The sequence below is a fragment of the Helianthus annuus genome, chromosome 5, assembly GCF_002127325.2.
Source record: "Helianthus annuus cultivar XRQ/B chromosome 5, HanXRQr2.0-SUNRISE, whole genome shotgun sequence".
In the NCBI taxonomy this organism is placed as follows: Eukaryota; Viridiplantae; Streptophyta; class Magnoliopsida; order Asterales; family Asteraceae; genus Helianthus; species Helianthus annuus.
This window is the reverse complement of record NC_035437.2, coordinates 116,610,265-116,629,895: the sequence shown is the minus strand read 5'-3', so window position 1 is coordinate 116,629,895 and position 19,631 is coordinate 116,610,265. Positions and strand designations below refer to the sequence as shown.

General features: G+C 36.6%; 2 protein-coding genes across 6 annotated transcripts; one reads left to right on the top strand and one right to left on the bottom strand.

The window, feature by feature from the left end:
- Positions 1–1,392: 1,392 nt before the first annotated feature.
- Positions 1,393–2,013, bottom strand: LOC110943505 (protein app1-like). The gene has a single exon (XM_022185251.1). The coding sequence runs from the start codon at positions 2,011–2,013 to the stop codon at positions 1,393–1,395; it is 621 nt and encodes a 206-aa protein (XP_022040943.1).
- Positions 2,014–7,222: 5,209 nt separating this feature from the next.
- Positions 7,223–17,258, top strand: LOC110941093. 5 transcript variants are annotated; one of them, XM_035990571.1, is made up of 5 exons: positions 7,223–7,568; positions 10,647–10,985; positions 11,094–11,144; positions 12,056–12,549; positions 13,073–13,609. In XM_035990571.1, exons 1-5 carry the CDS (start codon positions 7,301–7,303, stop codon positions 13,160–13,162), a joined length of 1,242 nt encoding a protein of 413 aa, XP_035846464.1. In that variant the 5' UTR covers positions 7,223–7,300; the 3' UTR covers positions 13,163–13,609. The 5 variants fall into 5 exon arrangements, with proteins under 5 accessions (XP_035846464.1, XP_022038400.1, XP_035846465.1 ...); XM_022182708.2 differs by lacking the exon at positions 13,073–13,609 and adding an exon at positions 17,105–17,258 and having other exon boundaries at positions 10,647–11,144; XM_035990572.1 differs by having other exon boundaries at positions 10,800–11,144.
- Positions 17,259–19,631: the final 2,373 nt, after the last annotated feature.

The following is a 19,631-nucleotide window of genomic DNA, read 5'->3' as shown; positions in this document are numbered from 1 at the left end:
CCTCTGAACATATTCGGCGATTTTTGGGCCTCCCATCTTTAGGTTCCAGAATTCTGTTTCCAGTTTTTGTATCTCGGCCCGTGAATAGTATTTCTTCCTCATGAGCTCTTTCAGCTCAGCCCATGTCAGTGCATACGCCGCCGCCTCTCCCAATGTTTGCACTTGCAGATTCCACCATGATAGGGCACCATCAAGAAAAAGCCCTGAGATGTATGTAACTTGTTGCTCGGGAGCACACTTGCTCATCCTTAAAATAGAATCTGTCTTTTTTGCCCATCTGACGAATGTAACAGCACCCCTAGTGCCGTCGAAATTTAAGGGCTTACAGTCAAGAAATTGTTTGTAGGTGCAGCCTGCATAACGATAACACTTACAGATGGAATTAGCGGATGGGCAGGAAATATCCTAGTGTATCGTAATGTGTCTCAAGCGACTTGGACATTACCATTGGGTGGATTATTGTTGTTGTTGTTGTTGTTTGAGGTATTCCTGCTTGTTTCTGCGTGGGAGGCATACTGTGCTATTGCTGCGGCAATTCGCTCCTGGAGTTCCGCCTCAGTAGTAGGCAGGCGTGTGTCTCGACGTGGAGGCATCTTCTAAAAGATGATCATATTGGTCAGGTCATAGTAAGTAAATAATATGCGTACGTAATAACATTCATCATCCTCATAACACATAACATCTCATGTTATAATATAAAACAAATAATTCAACGAAGCATATAGTGAGAACGTTGCCATTGAGCTTTCATTTAATCATGATCGCAATATAGTTTTACATGTTTTACAGTACATCATACATCAAATAAGATCATAGGGTTACATCACCCCTAAATACAAGTCAGTCTACACAAATCATATACAAAAGTGTGGACTTCCAAAAGTCTTCGTATGCTGGCCCAATTGCGACTTTCTCACCAAAACAACCTACCTGCATCAAACCAAAATATAGCTACGCTGATGGCGGAGGAGGAGGAGGGAAAAAAATCAAACGGCACAAGCGCACCCAGTCCTCCTCAAGTGCATGGATAACACGCAGAAAGTAGGCAATCTGCTGCTCAGGAGTGAGGAAATGAATATCCGAATCAGGGGGTAGCGGAAGAGGAGCTGGTGGTGTGGCGAAAGGAGTCTGACAATGACATGGGGCAGGACGTGGAGTCCTCTCCAGCTCCAAAACTCGACAACTCAAAGCATCCTGCTGTTGCTGCAGGGATATAAGTATGTCCTCTGTGGTATATCCGACATGAAATGGATGATAGGGGTCTGACAGGGGCATAACATTGGGCGATGACCACAAAAATGGCTCGCCCATATGTACAAAAGGTGATGTAGTACGAGGAAACTGAGACATGAATGGTACAGCTGACGACACAGGTGGGACAAAAGCAGGCTGCTACCTCGACGAACCCTCCCCAGGACGAGGTGGATGAATGTCTTGGAGGAAAGTGATAGGAAGGTCGGTACGATGGATATCTGACACATGGGGAAAATGAGGGGTAACATCAATCGGTGCAGAGATGGGTGCACGGGAAGGAGTGACAGGTCTAACATATGGGGGATAATCGTCATCGTCGACCCACCCATTGTGGGTGTCAGCATATATCGGATCGATGTGGGTGGCAAACGGAGCATGGTCCTCAAACATAAGGACTGGATCGGGTAATATCGGTGCAATATCAGGTATCTCAGCAAAGATGGGATTATGATCTGGCAATGGGACAGGGTCAGCTGGGGCTGGATTTAGGTTAGCGGGTACAACAGGGGGCTGATCGATAGGAGCAACAGGAGCAACAGGAGCAACAGAAACAACAGGAGCAACAGGAACAACAGGAGCAACAGGAACAACAGGAGCAACAGGAGCCACGAATGGCTGCTCATTAGGAACATGGTCTATCTCATGCTCGACGTCATCAGCAAGATCAAACTCGTGACCGGGGTCACCAGCAAGGTCGAAATCATGGTCGAGGTCATCAGCAAGGTCAAAATCATGATCGGGTGCGGCTGACATGGCCATATCGGAATCTGAGTCGGTGGGGTACCGTTGTAACCCCACTGCGTGGAGAGTAGAAGATGCTACTTACTCGAAAGAGTCTGAATCGGACGAATCAGAAAGAACCTCCATCTCAGGAAGCTCAACGACAGGGACAACAACGGGGATATCAGCAGGAGGTATGTTGTCATCCGACACATAATCGAGAGGCAAATCCGCCATGGGAAATGCAGCGAGCGGGACAGGTGCATGGATCTGCATGAGGGGTAGATCCCCATCAAGAATGCCATCAGCGAGCTGAACATCGTCCCCAAAATCGTCATCTAGATCTACTGCTATAGGGTCTAGTGTGCCAGAAACTCTGCTCGAAGAAGACATGACGTCGGTAACAAAATAATCACGACAATTGCACATATATCAACACATAATCATATAAGCATGTAAGTCTCATTAATGTATGCAAGTGATCGTCCTAGTCTTCCCCAGACTATCCCACCCAGTCTCTTAGACTAAACTCCCTGGTCTCTAGGACCAGCTCCCTAGTCTCTAAGACCAACTTTTCCAGTCTCTAAGACTAAATCCCTGGTCTCTAAGACCAACCTCCCAGTCTCTAAGACTAAATCTCCCCAATCTCTAAGATTGAACCCCTCAGTCTCTAAGACTGAACTTCCCCAGCCTCTAAGGCTGAACTCCCTCAGTCTCTAAGACTGAACCATGAATTTTGAAAAGTGTATTTGTGCCTTTTGTTTGTAAAAAGGTTTGTACCCTGGATCTGGACGTTTAGTGTATGCGATGTAAAAAAATGTTTTCGTGAGAGCCCTAGTGATCATAGCCTAGACTCGAGATAGAATCCTAGTTCGCTATGATCGAGGCACTGATACCAAGCTGTCACACCCTGGCTTTTGCGGAAGCGTGGATTATTTTGGTGTGACTTCTTAATACCATAGCAACAATCATAACAATGCTATATGAGAATAAAACACAAGATGTTCATCCATTCATTAAGTTTAATAGTACCACAACATCGTTGTTTGAAAATGTCGACACTTAAGATAAATTACAAACCATACTTGTTTTAAAACGTGTTCATGAGACACAACAAAAGACTTAAATAAACGTGGTTTAAAGACATGTAACTCGTCCAGGTAAGGGTTACACCTCCTAAACCAACTACCCTGGATGACATCTTTATTCATCGCAGCTTGACATGTGCAGACACTTGCCAGATCCCTTTAGTTTCCTGAAATACATGTAGTTTGAAAAATCAACAAAAGTTGAGCGAGTTCATGTGTAAGTGAGTATGTATAAACCTTTGTAAACAATGTATGTATGAAAGTCCCTGGTATGTAGCAATAAGGAAAAAGAGATCACCAATGGGTTGCAAAGCCACTGGTATGTGTGAAGTGATACGGGAAAATTCAAACCTAGCGGAGTTGCACCGGGCTTCCGGCTGTAAGACACAGTCACCACTATGGGCCGCCCCGGCCTCATGGGTGTGGGCTCGCTACACCCAAATAGATCTATCACTCATGTCCCTCGGTCCTACTACGAGGATTAATGGCCTTAAGTGTCGGGCCAATCACTCACATGATCTAAGTAGTATGCCCTCCTTAAGCTAACCATACCATGTATAAAAATGTCCTCAATAATTGTAACATGTATTTCACCCCCGAAGTTATAAACTTGAAAACAGTTAAAAGAAAATGGGGACATGAACTCACAGTAGTGCGTCTCCTGGATCGTATCGTTAACTCAAACCTGGTCCGCTACACGACAACCTACAACGTACTATTGTTTATTAGACGAATGGGTCGTGCCTTGCCTTTGTATTTACGGGTTTGAGTTACGTTACTTTGATATTATTCCAAGTTGTAACTTCTTGTTAAAATAATAATAATTTTAACTTAAATTTTGTTTTTAGGGTTTATGAAAAATAGTTAGGCAACTATTTTGTATCCATACTTCTCAAGTATTTTATACGTGTATTTCCTTCCCAAGGATGGGGGTATTTATACATGTACATTTGTAGTTTCGAAAAATATACTTTAAGTCCTATTTAGGAAAAAATATATTTAACTTATTTATCCAAAATAACGTATTCCCCAAAATATATGTATTTTCCCAAAAATAATATATTTTTACTTCTTTAGTTTCCAAAATAATATTTCACCAAAAATATATTTGTAAGAGTATTTTCTGGAATAATTCATAAGTTACGTTTTCTAGCTCAGTTTCACATTATTATACATGTAACTTAAATATTTTATTCCTTGATATTTTTGGTATTATTTTGGAGTTGTAATTTCCATGGTATTTGTTAACTAATATTATTTTACCCTAAAATAATATAACTAGTTAACAAAATAAACAAATAATCACACAAACGTCTTAGAATAAAATATATACTCTAAATATATATTTATCAATTTTTATTTACCAAAAATCAACCTCCGATACTTTGCATTTTTGTAACAAAAACTATGGCGAAGTTTATTTTGAAAACAAAGTTAAAAATATATTTGTAAACACTTGTTAGAAAAATATTTTCTAAGTGTCGGATTTTTAGAAAATTTCGCCAGAGTTTCCTTTGTAAATAGAGGTGTCCATGCTTATAAGCATATCATTTTCTTTTCAAAATTTTATTCAACAATCATCAATCAACAATATACAATCTTTACTTAGCAATTTTGTTAAGAATCAAGTAATAACTACTACTTCATGAACTTGAATGTTTGTAAAAATATGTAGTAACTTACTAGTATTCTTAGTAAGTCTTGTTACCCTTTGAAATGTGATTAGTTCTTTAAAAACTTTATTTTTAAAGAATTTAAGCGTTTACAACTTCCAAACATATTTTTGAAAAATATTTCTTTATGAAATTTTCTTGCTACACAAGTGTTTCTACACTTGTTTATCCACCAAAAATGAGATTAGTTTATGTAAGATCCAAGATTTTATGAAACTTATATTTTTAACTTGGCTCTTTTGAAAAACCACTCATGGATCTTTGATCTACATAATTATCAACCTACTTTGATCTTTATTTTTCAAGAAAACCATTCATTCATTCAAGTTCATGATTTATGATTTATGTGTGGAGGATTCATCATCCTACAACAAATTCCTTTCTTACATCTTGCTAGATTATGTTTTTAATCATAATCTAGCAAGACTACATGATGATCAACATCATTTCTACAAACAATCAATAATCAACAAGCATATCATCACATGAACATCATGATTTCTTATGGTTTTAAGCTTATGTTAAAGTTTCAAGTTCATGGTTCTTGGTGTTCTTTGAGATTAACAACTAGTATCTTCTTTTATCCACATAAAATAGATGTAATATAGATAGATCAAGACCCTTACCACTAGCACAAGGCTAGGGATGAATCAAAGATGAAGATGATGAAGATCAAGTTGGATAAAAGCTCTAGGAAGTGGTCCTTCAAGCTCCAATGCTTCCTAGCTTCTCAATCTTGCTTCTTGCACCTTAGGATCACTAGAGATTGAATGATTTGGACATGAAGATGATGATGGTGGTGGTGCTCTCGGCCGAGACCAAGAAGAGAGGGAGAGAGAGTGATGAAAGTGTTGGTGTGTTTGTGAATGATGAATGAGCTTGATCTTGTGGTTATATAAATAATCTGCCACATCTCTTTTACCCATTAGATTAAATGTTCCCTAAGTACTCGACAATTACAAGAAAATCAAGGGTGGGATACCACCCTTGAAACCGTAAGGTGGGGGGGGTCTAGTTGGGATGCAATGGATAGTTAGGTTAACTAGTTAGGTTTTAAGTATTTAGTTAGTGTTATAAGTGTGTTATGTAATATATAGTGTGTTAGGGTGTTCGGGAACCATAACTAGCTTAGTAAAAGTGAAACAATGTGTTTAACAATATTTTTGTGTTCCGGGTAATGTCCGGTTGTTTGGTTGGGTATCGTTTCGTTAAAGTGCTTAATTATTTCGTAAAGTGTCTTTTATATAACTTTTTGTGTCACAATTAATTCCGGGCACTTAGGAAAGCATACAGGACCATTCTGTCATATTTTTGGCACATTACTAGCATATTAAATGCTGAATTTTTGCTGAAAATGCAGAATTTTGCATTTAAAGTGTGTTTTAGGCACTTCCCGGCACTTTAACTATCACCTAGTGACGCAGTTTTATTGTCCTCACTTCCCTACACTCCCTACTAGTGTAGTATCCTGTCTCTGGCTCATATTGGCCTCAAAAACATTGTCTGTCTATGTGCTGGCATTGTCAGCATGTTTTCTGGGTTATCCGCTCACTGTGCTAACTGTGCTTTGTGCATCAAGTTTGTCACTAAAGTTTGTGTGTAATAAATGGAGTGACAGTATGAAATATGATGCATATGTATGTATGATACAGGAATCATAAAACAGTTTAAATTGTCAGTTGTAATCAAGCATAGTCATTAAGCACAAATTTAATATTAATTAAGTGTACGGATACCTGTAATTGTGAGGGTTGTCACATGTTGGTAGGTGATGGTGGTGGTTGGTTGGTACGTGACTGTGGACCGTGTTGGTTTACGGTGGTGGTTGTGGTGGGTGGAGGGTGGTGTTGCTCGGTGAAGAAGAAAGAGGAACAATAGTTGTAGATAGATAAATGAATGGTAACTGGTTTGGATGATGGCCATGGCAGTTACGGAGAAATCAGAGAGAAATCGTGGTGGTTGGCAGTGATGGCGGTTATGGAAGATGAAGATTTTAAGGTATTGAGATAGATGAAATAAAAGATTTGGTTACAAAAAAAATTGTGTAGTGGTAGCGGGACGCGGTGGCTACGACTACATGGTTGTTGTGGCAATGGCGTGGTGCTTGCTTCTTCCCTGATTTCTGGTTCCATATTTTAGGTATGTGAATTTTGTTTTTGAATGACTGGGATTGTACAGATTGTATGTGTGGTGGTATTTGAAGAGTTTATGATATTTGTCCACTGTTTAAAAAAAAAAAAACTGGTTTGGATGATAAAGTAGGTGCAAAGAATTTCAATTTCCAATCCTTGTTTACCTGGTTGCAATTATTTGGAATTATTTTCTTTTGTGGACACGTGACTTTCATGGATTGGTTGCTGGTTGAGACGTTTCAAGTTTAAGGAAAAGTCTCAAAGAGCCGTTTGAATTGGCTATTTTTGAAACTTTGACAAAGTCTTGGCTATTTTGGCTATTTCCTCACTAATAAATAATTTGTATTGAGGTTGACTTGATCTGGCTTCACATGAATGGATTCATGTCGAAACCCTTGAAAAATCCATTCATAAGGAACAAAATTATTGCTTCATGCTTGAAATTACTATCGATAATAAATTGCATCTGGTTGTTGTTGTAATACGATCATTCCGGTTGAAACTATTCCTTACAGCTGAAAAGATGAACACCGCAAGTACAAGCTCTGGTCCTCCTGCAATTCCACTCAACCAGCAAAACGATACTATCGTTCAGATTGTTTCACCACCGGTGCCACCGCCATTCCCAGAACCACCGAAACCGAACCTACATCGTTCATATCTACCACCACCAAACCTACCTTGTTCAGATCTACTTACTGGTAATTTGTCAACTAGAAGCCCCTGATTAATTTTGTTTGTTCCGTAAGATCTCTTATACAGTTTGATATATATGAATGAAACTAGTTATTTCCTTAAATGAAATTGATGCAATGGGTTTTACTTTTGTAGAATAAAAATCTGTATTACTATATAACTACTTTGCAGCTTCGATTTTTCTTTATTTTTAATTTTTACAATTTTTTTTTGATTTTTTATAATTTTTTTATTTTTAATTTTTTTATTTTTAAACGAAGAACGACGAGAGAGTACTACGGCGACGATTGGTGGAGTCGCAGTTGTGAATATATAGATATCTACTAGTAGTAATTAGTTTAGTGATTTTATCTTATACCTATCCTGACCCGTTTGGGTTTTATCTCATACCCATCCTGACCCGCTTGGGTTTTATCTTATACCCATTCTAATCTACTCTTTTTTTATCCACCACTTCATAACTTATCTTAATCTAGCGACTAATTTTGTTTGGCCCATCTTAACCCATCTTAAAATTTAAAATACATGTAACAACCCAAAATGGAATGGATGGGCTTGTTTTGCGAGATTAGTTAAAAACTAAATCGAGGCAAACCTGTTATAGTTTTGGCGGCATAACCAAAACAGAAGGGAAAATAATAATACGCAGATTTTGTTTAAGTGGGAATTGGGAGAGAAATTGCAAAAGATACAATTGTTTTATTTGATAACTAGGTTAGAACCCCATGTAATACACGGGTTGAATAAATATGATTCTACATACTAAGTAATAAAATAGTTACATCTTTTAAAAAGTCGTGTATTGCACGAGTTGAATAAACATATGTATTACACGTATAATGTAATCTTTTAACACATTTAGTCGTCAAGATGTGTTTTCTAAAAAATAAACTTTAATGTACTATACACTTATTATAACATTTTACTTTATTTTTTTATTTATTATTATGTTAAATTGTTAAATAAAATTTTCAAACCAAATCAATTTTCTTTGTTCATTCATTCAATGTCCTTACAATGACTAACATTTATAGGTCTATTTCATAAATGCCATATATGTTACTAATCATGATATGAAACGCCAGTTAATTAAGAACGTCTAACTCTAGTTTTATTCGTCGGTGTTTATTTTAAAATTATAAATAATTACAGGAATTTCAGAACTCCAAACAAACAAACAATCATTTTATTTGTATATTTTATGGGGTGAAGTAGGTTCAAAGGAGGTAGTGGTGGAGTGACTGGGGAAAGACTTGGTGTTCCTTGTGACCCAGGTTTGACTTCCACTCTCCCAATTATTTTCTGCGGCATCTAGGTGAAGGCGAATATGGGTGGCGCCGGTTCATCTTGGATGGGAGGCTAGGTTTTATCGATTATTCCACTGTCATGACTTCCATTATTTTCTAACCCTTTTGGCCCCTAACACTAACCCCATCCATTAAATGTTAGGGCCAAAAGGGTTTAAAAAAGACGTTAGGGCCAAAAAGGTTAGAAAAAGACGTTGGGAACTCAGATGTTAAAAAATTCTTTTTTGGGCTAAAAGAGTAAAAGTGATATAACCACATGGGCCAAAATCTTAATTTACTCTTAATAAAATATTATGATATTATAGGTAAACTTAATTTTTAATTGAACATGAATATGATATTTGTATTCATACAATCCAGGGCCGGCCCAAGGGTAAGCCAAATGAGGCTTGGGCCTTGGGCCACCAAAACTATAGGGCCTCCACAATTTGATGAAACCACAGTCTATTTATAAAAGATTTAGGGTGTGGGTTATCAACAGATTAATGGTTTGTAGTGTAGTGGTTTTGCGTATGTATGGATGTTGGTGAGACCCGGGTTTGAATCCCTGGTTCAGCATTTTTTTTCTTGTTTTTAAATTTTAACACAATCTTTAAAATAATTACACTTGGGCCCTTCAAGTTTAACTTCAATTACATACGTTTTTTTGGGAAAAAGGTCACAAGATTTTACTTCGCCTTAGGCCACCAAAATGGTTAAGCCGGCCCTGATACAATCAATAAGATTATTGAACATGAATATGATATTTATATTGATACAATCAATAAGATTATATCGTGGATCCAGTTTAAAAAAAAAATCCTAAATCTCTTCTATAAATTTTAAATTTTAAATTTAATATTATTAATAATCGACTTTTCATAATAATATTTATTTAAACGGGAAAATAAAATTGAGACCATCTCATAGAGTGACATTTGTCCTCAAATGGTTTCTTTTATTATATAGTATAAAAGATAACCAACCCTAGATATACATGATGAAGTGGCAGGTGCCTTTAGGCCGTTTACCTGTTTGTATATGGATAACTTCCATATAAAACGGTGTGTCATAAGACTATTCGCATTAGTGAAAGGCTATCCTTTCTACAAACAGCCTAATCAGCATGCCACATCAGCTTTTCACTTATTCTTCCCACAAACACACTTTTTACCCACAACGATAACATATATATCCTTCCCACAAACAACCTTATTATAATTATTTTATTAAATTTAAACTAAATAAAAAAAGAAAGGACCCACCATTCCCCCATTCTTCACAATTCTTCCCCAAGAATCCTTAAGAATGAACACCCTCCATGTCATCCTCTACAACACCCACTAATCCATTCCTCTCACAAATGCCCTCCACATAGGCCAAGAATCACCTACAAACATCTTTGATATGGATAGTCTAACTAACCACCTAAACGATATGTACAGAATAATCTCTGACATATTTACTTTATTTATTTACCTTATGTCATGTCACGTATAGGGTGTGGTCATGACCTAAACCATTATTTCCTTATTTATTTTAATTTATCTTTGTCTAAAGAAAAAGAAAATGATTAGTTGAAAAATGAAAGGAGGGCCATGGTTGCCATGGTGTTTAATCCATGCAAACAATGGTGGATTAGGAAAGGGCTTCCATTCATGTTCCTACGTGACGAATCATTTCCTAACGATGACCCTCACACCCTTTAGCCTATATAAACTTAATACATATTTACTTACAATCTTAATGCACACATTATTTCCAAAACAATGTTTGATAAAAATGTTCAAACTGAAGGACGGAGAGAAAAGTACATCAAGATTGGTGTTCCTCTTTATGAAGCAGCAATCAGAGGAGATTGGAAGGCCGCTAAACCAATTCTTGATAGAGAACCATATCTGATACGTTTTGCTATCACTGAAAATTATGATACCCTACTTCACATTGCAGCTTCAGCAGAAAGCACCAATGCTGTGGTAGAATTTGTGACAAAACTAGTACAGTTGATGAAAAGTGAGGATTTGGAGCTACAAAACAAAAATTACAAGACTGCCCTCAGTTTAGCAGCAGCAGCAGGAAATGTAAAAACAGCAATGATAATGGTGAAAAAGAATCCAAGACTGCCAGAGATCCCAGGTATTAATGGAACAATGCCACTTTATATGGCAGCACTGTTTGAAAAACCTCTCATGGTGAGGTATTTGTATGGTATCTCTAATGAAATGGAAGGCAATTGTTGGTCAGATGATAATCGCGGTTGGGTCCTATTAAAATGTGTTGAAGCTGATATCTTTGGTAAGTAGTTCTTGCGTGTTGGTATTTCTTCTTGCTCTTTTTCACAAAATTTCTCGTCTATACAATTTATGCATCAACCTATACTATTTCTCTCATAATCTGACTCTTCTGTAGATGTTGCTATAAAAATAGTTAGCGATTGCCCCGAATTAACTAATAATCACTGGTTACTTAGCGATATTCTCATAACTTTGGCTCAGAAGACAGATGCATTTGAAGGAACAAAACCAAATGTGGTTTTAAGAATCATCAAGTCATGTATGTGCTCCTTAGGGTGTAAGGGGTGCTCACCTAAGAGGTGAGTCCCCTCTCTTACACCAAACCAATCCTCGTGTGCCACGTCAACTCCCCTCTTAAACTCCCCTAACACCCTAAATTGATGGCGGCACTCCCCTCTTAGGTGACTTGGTTTTTTATTAAAAAAAAAAAAAAAAAAAAAGAAAACTTCTCATTGGTCCACTCATCCTCTCTCCTCCCCCTCTCTTCGGTGAATCCCCACCCATTTCACTCCCCTAAACCACTCACCTAAGTGATGGCGGCGGTGTTCCCCTTAGGTGAATGGGGTCACCGAATGGACTCCCCGTGCACCCTTACTTATTTTCTTTGCTTCATGTATGTGTTTGCCTTCATTCCTACATCCTACCTATATCTATCAGCTTTAGTGACCACTTATGTTTATATAAATGATCAATTAAAAACTATATTTTATCACCATGATAAACTTTCATTAAACCAAATAATAAGAAGAAAGTGGTTAGTTTCTTCTGTAAGGATTATAGTGCACAGATTTCAAAACATGATATATTGTGTTCTGGTTATCAACAACTAATAGCCAGTTTCATTTGTTAATTGTACTCAGAGGATGTGGTATGATGGTCTTCTTGGTCGTCTGTTTGTTTGTTTCTTTGCAGTTTTTTTAGGGGTTCACGTGAAGATAGGGCCCCGGGAGAAAGAGAGTGAAGCCCTGCAATTATTAAGAGTACTTTGGGAAAAAGTAATTACCAAAATGTCTAAGTTCAACATTGATTGGATACTCGAGGGGCCAGGTGTAGAGATTGCAAAGGGATATACAACAGAGTGGAGCCACCCTTCCCGGGTACTTTTTCTTGCTACTAAAATGGGCAACATGCGTTTTATAATTGAGCTTATTCGCTCAAATCCTGATCAAATTTGGAAACGAGATGACAAAGGAAAGACTATATTTCACTTAGCGGTCAAACATCGTCAAATAAACATCTACAAGTTGATATATGAGATTGGTGCAATGAAAGATTTAATAACTCCTGTTACAAACAAAAAAGGCAATAACATGTTGCATATGGTTGCAAAAAAGCCTAAGCAAAATCAAATTCAAAACGTGTCTGGGGCTGCTTTGGAAATGCAACGAGAGTTATCATGGTTCAAGGTACCTCTATCTTTTCAAGCTTATGTATCATCTTTCTTTCTTCGAATGTTCATAAGATAAAGTTGGAACTTGGAAGTGAAATATATATTATAACTGAAATATAACAATCTGACTTAAAAAGGATACTATACTAGTGAACACGGATCAACCAAGTTGAATACAGGTTAGTCGGGTCTAAAGCTGGCCAATTTGTGGACGATGAATACAACATTCTTAATCATTTTATTTAAAAGATTAGATTAATATAGTAACCGTAAGGAAATTTGATGTATTAGTTCTTTACCATTATTTTTATAGTGGAGGGTTCAAATTAGAGGTGGCAATCTTGACCCAGAGGCTTTCAAATGGGTTGGTTTGGGTTGCTTTTAAAATTATATGGGTTAGTTTGGGTAAAATATTTTAACTAAACGGGTCACAACAGGTCAATTTAAATTCCATCTTGTTATTTTCGGGAGCGGCTCGACAACTTTAAAGAAATGGGTCGATGTGGGTTAGCACTTAACACCTTAAAGAAACGGGACAGGTTTCGGATCAGAATGAGTTTCGGGCCGACACAAGTATCCGCACAAGACGGGTTAGACACGAAACAGGTTTTGGATCGGAACGGTTTTAGTTCGAATTGAGTTTCGGACCGAGACGGGTTTTGAATTTTGACACGGGGCGGGTTTTGGATCGGAACGGGTTGGTTTGGATCGGGTTCGGGCCGACACGGGTTTCCGCACGGGACGGGTTTCGGATCACAACGGGTTTTAGGCCAGCACGAGTTTCCGCACGGGACGGGTTTCAGATCGCAACAGGTTTTAGGCCGACACGAGTTTCTGTACGGGACGGGTTTCGGATTGCAACGGGTTTTAGGCCGACACAAGTTTCCGCACGAGACAAGTTTCGGGTCGGTAAACAAATTTCCGTACGAGACGGGTTTTCGCACGGGATGAAATTCTGGTCGTAACCACAAGATTTAAAGTTAATTACATTGGTTGTGTAAACATATGATAAATCAATAACTGTGATATATACCATAAGAGCATTTATACCATAAGAGCATTTCTTCTGATTTATGTTTCTTTTTTGTAAACAAATTCCAGATATGTTGCCTTTTCTTTTGCATGAGTTTAAGCAATTTTTAACCAACCCGACCCGAAACCCGTTCTGACCGCGACCCGTTTCGACCCGAACCAAAACAACCCTTTCTGTAATTGACCCGTTTTGACCCAAATCCGTTTTGACCCATGACCCGACCCGACCCGTTTGCCAGGTCTGGTTCAAACTAAAAGAATTTTTTTGTAAAAAGAAAAAAGAAGAAGTTTCAACAAATAAGAATGTTTCATTTTACTTAATTTAATATTTGCATTTAATTTTAATATAATGGTTTATTGGTAAACTTACATAGTTCATTAATTTGTATTCTTCCCATTTAATAACTAACTAAATTAAATATGTAACTCCTTTTTAAAATATATAAACTTTTTTCAATTAAAAAACAACTTAATTTATAGTGTAGAATAAATTACTGTATGTGTAGGATAAATTACCAGTTGTGTAGGATATATTTCAAGGTGTGTAGGATAAATTTCGACTGTGTAGGATAAAATTCTATAATGTGTAGGGTATATTTAGGAAAATTTTGATATGTGTAGGTTTGTAGATTATATGTAGTATAATTAGTTATTAGTTGACTAATTAATTAAAGAGTAAATTACAAGTTTTGTCCTTTATGTTTGTCCCAAATTTCAGGCGTTGTCATTTACCTTTAAAATTGATAAGTTTTGTCCTTAACGTTTCAAAATCTTGCACGTTATGTCCTTTAGGGCAAACCCAGTTAATTTTTTGATCAATAAACTTTATTGATCAATAGGGACTAAAAGCGTCAAAAAGTGCATAGGTTTGCACTTTCGCGCATATTTTACGTTCTGAATATATCCGGACATCCGAAAATTCATGTAATCATTAAAATATTATGTTTTAGTGATTGGCTTGATAAAAATCCATTCGTCGCTTGATTTGGATCGTTTTTGCGTTCATTACGACTTCCGTCGTAATTTACCGAACAACGCAATCGTACGACCAAACGAGCCGACATCCGAGACATTTTTTAGTACATTTCAAGTTCCCTATACTTTAACTTCATTTTAGAGCCTTAAAATGGGGTTAACGGGGCTTAAACGTGCCAAAACGCATCAAAAACCAAGTTTGGAGGTGCAGGGGCCTGTTCTGCCAATTGCTGAAAGTTTCTGCCAGCACACAAGGTCCTTACGGACCGTATGGGAGTGCTTAAGGTCCGTAAGCCACCCCCAGTTCAGCAGAATCTGTTTTCTTTAAAAACCCACCTTCCCATTGTTTTGTACATGGTTTCCTTATTTCTATGGGCTGGTTTTGGGTGCCCCTTGTTTACCAAATCAGTGGGTGCAAGTGTAGGGCTGAGATTGAAGCTCGGTTTTCGATAAACGATCCTAACGATTGTGCAAAAACTATAAATACCCCTCCATTTCTTCACTTGCAACTCACACCTTGATTCTGAAAGTTCTCTAAGTTGGAGCTCTAAGCACTCCATACCTGAGAATATTTGGGATCAAGACTCCATTCTTGGACCTTTTGTAAGTATTCTTTCGTTCTTTTCTTTCGTTTTTATCGTTAAAGTCAAACTGCGTTTGACTTTCTGCATTGACCAGTTTATGGTCAACGCGAAGTTCGTTTGAACTTCATAACGTGAGCGTAATCACGATGGTTATAGTCCCTAGTGACTATACCTACTGATTACCACGTTATCTAGGCTCAGTGACGAGTCGTAGTTTCGGCCAAAATGCGTATTCTCGCGTATTTTGTAACCAAACTACTCTAGGATATCAAAACCGTTTGTTTTGATATAAAAAAACTGTTTTCTAACTTAACTAAACATGTTCTAGCATGTTTAGCTCGTCACTTTTTAGATTAGTGCTTGTGTAGAGTCGTAAGTCAAGCGGACTAAACACCCGCTTAGACTTTCGAACACGACCCGTTTGGTCGATCATTAGGATCCGACCAAACATGTTTAGTGACCATAGTTGCATAGGGAATAACCTTCTGAGATTATACCTTATGGTCACTTAGGATTAATTAGTCGCATGATAGGTAGTTTATATGCCTTTGGTAAATGACCAAAATGCCCTTTTCTTACATAATTGGTAAATAAGCATATGCAACATAAATTTTTGTCACATAACTAATTATGTAACATAATTAAACATGTATAGGCATATAATACTTGTCATAGGACTAGTTAGACGTCTCAAACGCGCATTTCGCGCGTGACGCGTTAAAGTAGTGTAAGCTACTTTAATGGGTCACAATGGGTCGAAAGCACTTAGGTTAGGTTTCAATTTAGGATGTAGGCTTTGTTAAACCATATCACATGAGTTTCAACACTCATTTGGTTTACAAGACCTCATTCTGTCCGATCGTCCGATTTAGGCGTCTATTGTTTGACTAGTGGTTCGATTACTAGGTGCTACTTGATTTCTCTGGTTTACTTCAGTCTGTTGAAGTTCTATTGATCGAGGATACTTTGCACTTCATGTGAGTACATAGTTCCCCTATTTTACTGTTTTCAATTGGTTTGGGGTGATTCATATGTACGAAATGGTTTCAAAGTTTAAACGATGGTTTTTCAAAACAATTAAGATGGTTTATACAAAACTAATAACGATTTCAATAAAGTGAACAAAGTTGATGGTTGTAGTTACATAACAAATGACATTCATTAATTTTGACCGAACCGACCAGTATTAGGTTATGGTACCATAGGATCTGACAAATCCCGTTATTTTACTACACCCATGGTTATGTGTGAGGGTTGTGGGTAACGACTGAATCTGATGTTAGTTAATTCACCCTTTGGTGGTTTGTTAACGCGAGAAGCGAGACGCGAGATAGTCGCGTCACAAAGGTTTGAATGTTATTAGCGAGACGACCATATATAAGTTTTCACAATTAAAACGAGGATGATTTTAAACGATTTAAACGAGTTAACGATTTGGGAACGATTTGAAAACAATTTGAACAAGTTAAACAAGTTGGGTAAACGATTGGTTTTTGGATAGTGTTTAGATAACGGGACGGGTGTAATGTGATGAAAACATGGTAGATATGCCGCTGGTACTTCTTATATATAAGTGTTTTCATCATATTACATACCGTGGCGTTATTTAGTTCACTTGGGCAAACGATTTTGAAACAATGTCACACAAACGATGTTTTCTAAAAGATATAAACCATACGAGTTTTTAACGAGTTTTACAAGAAGTTTTGCAAATTGGTTTACTAATTACAAATTGGTTTACTAAAGCAAATATTTTTGGAGTTAAGAATCATGGCTACGAGATTTTATAAACTATAACCATCTTGATTTGAGTTGGTTACTTATGTTGCAATACACTTTTCAAAACAAGGTTTGTATTTTGACTCTTGTAGTCTATTAAAGTAGTGCAACATGTAAACGAAGCCATAATTCCGATACTCTTATAAAACCTATGTACTCGCCAGCATTTCTTTGCTGACTTTGTTTTTACATATGTTTCAGGTGATGTTGCTTGATTGATTCTAGGATGCATGCGTCACGTAGGATCTGGACAAGGCCTTAGTGACATAATAACAAGTGATAGACGATATGTAGTTTGTTTGTTAAGACAATGTAAATGTTTAAATATTATCAATAAAAGGAAACTTTTAGTATCCATGGTTGCGAAACAATAATTCTGTTACAACACTCCCCAACGTTTCCGTCACGTTTTGTTGTTTTACGTGATCGGTGTGTGACACATGTTATACTTAACCAAAAATTTTAACCTGGTTAGTGCTAAAGGACGTAGAGTGTAACGGGTTTTTGCAAATAAAGGATTGTGACTGTAATTATTGAAGTTAAAGGCTATCATTTGCAATCTGATACAAACATAAAGGACGAAAAGTGTAATTTACCCTATTAGAAATGTGTTTTTTAACAAAATATGTTTTTTAATAAAACTTATATCGTGATGTCCAGAAAACTATATTAAGAAATATTGTGTATTTAGTTTTTCTTATAAGTTAAATTATAAAAAGTTATTTAAGTAATTAAATTCATGGACGAAATAGTAATTAATGAAAAATGGTGCACCAATCAAGTTTAGACAAGTGGATGAAGTTGAGCATGGTTTTGGGTTATGCCCCTTTTCTTAATCATACCCTACATAATAAATTTTCTCTTTTTTAGGGATAATAACAGTTTTTTTTCCAGAGCTACTTTAGCTCTTGCTCAAAAAGATATTAAGATATGCTTAGCCTATTCTACAATATCTCAATTGGGTTATATGATGTTAACTCTAGGCATGGGTTCTTATTATAGTGCTTTATTTTAGGGGTGTGCAAAAAAATCAGTGGTGGATGAGTTGTAGATGGTTGCTAGGATAGCCGGATTAACCGACAAAACCGAACCAAAAAAACCGAACCAAATAAAAAATCAGTGAGTCGGTTAATGATTTTTTTTTTGAAAACCGAAAGTAGCGGGTCAGTTATGGTTATCATTTTTTCCATACCCACCATAACCGAACCGAACCAACATGTAATAAATCTTTGTGGGATTTAGGACTTTTCACCATATTTTTAATATCTGATGTTTTTGACTGAAGATTTTTAGTACTTATGGGTTTTTAATATCATTTTATGGTTTTGGTTGAATGTTTATTTGAATTTATGGAATGTATCATATCACTTTATTTGAATATTCGATAATAATTGGTATTAATATTATAGATTATATGTATCTTTAATACTATGTAATATACTAATATATACAAATATGCAATAACAATTTATTCCATGCTAAAAAAAGCTAATTATAGCTAAGCTTAATCCACGGTTAACCACCCATAACCGATCCGCTATAACTATCAAAACCGAATAGCATAACCACCATAACCGATCAGTTATAATTATGGTTATCCAATAACCGACATCACGGTTATGGTTATAGTTTTTGGTCAAAACCGACCAATGCACACCCCCACTTTATTTCATTTGATTACTCATGCTCCAATAACCTGGTTGTGGATTTTAATTTGTTTTTTCTTTTAATTACTATATATATATATATATATATATATATATATATATAGAGTAGGAGTTGGGTGGAAAGTGTGTTTTTCCTAGAAAGTCTAGGAAGCAATAAGAACGCGACATGTGGCATTGAAGGATTTTATCTAAAAGGGCATTTATGTACTTTCACAATCTATTTTTATTTTAGGAAATTATCTTCAATAACCAACTATCCATAAATTTCGGAATTTTTTATTTTAGATTTCTGATCTCACGTAATATCAATAATTCCTTCGTTTTCTTGCTGGAATCTATCAACATGTTCTTGATACTGTGTTTTAACAGTTTGTTCTTGGTGATGTGTTTTAACAGCAAGCAGATTCATACAGATGTGTTTTATTATTCAGATTCATACAGTTGTGTTTTAACAGCAAGAAGATTCATACAGTTGTGTTTTAGCGTTTAGATTCATACAGCTGTGTTTTAACAGCAAGCAGATTCATACAGTTGTGTTTTAGCATTCAGATTCAAACAATTGTGTTTTAACAGCAAGCAGATGCATACAGTTGTGTTTTAGCATTCAGATTCATACAGTTGTGTTTTAACAGCAAGCAGATTCATACAGTTGTGTTTTAGCATTCAGATTCATACAGCTGTGTTTTAACAGCAAACAGATTCATACAAATGTGTTTTAGCATTCAGATTCATACAACCGTGTTTTAACAGCAAACAGATTCATACAAATGTGTTTTATCATTCAGATTCATACAGCTGTGTTTTAACAGCAAGCAGATTCATACAAATGTGTTTTATCATTCAGATTCATACAGCTGTGTTTTAACAGCAATTCAGATTCATACAACTGTGTTTTAACAGCAAGCAGATTCATACAAATGTGTTTTACATCAGTAGATTTCGCCCCAACTTTCGATCGACTTCCGGTAACTTTTCCGCTGCTATCTATCCTTTCCAAAGTTTCCTGCTTTTTGAATCTCTTCCCTGCAACCAGCAAAATATCGTCAATTACAAACAAGAAT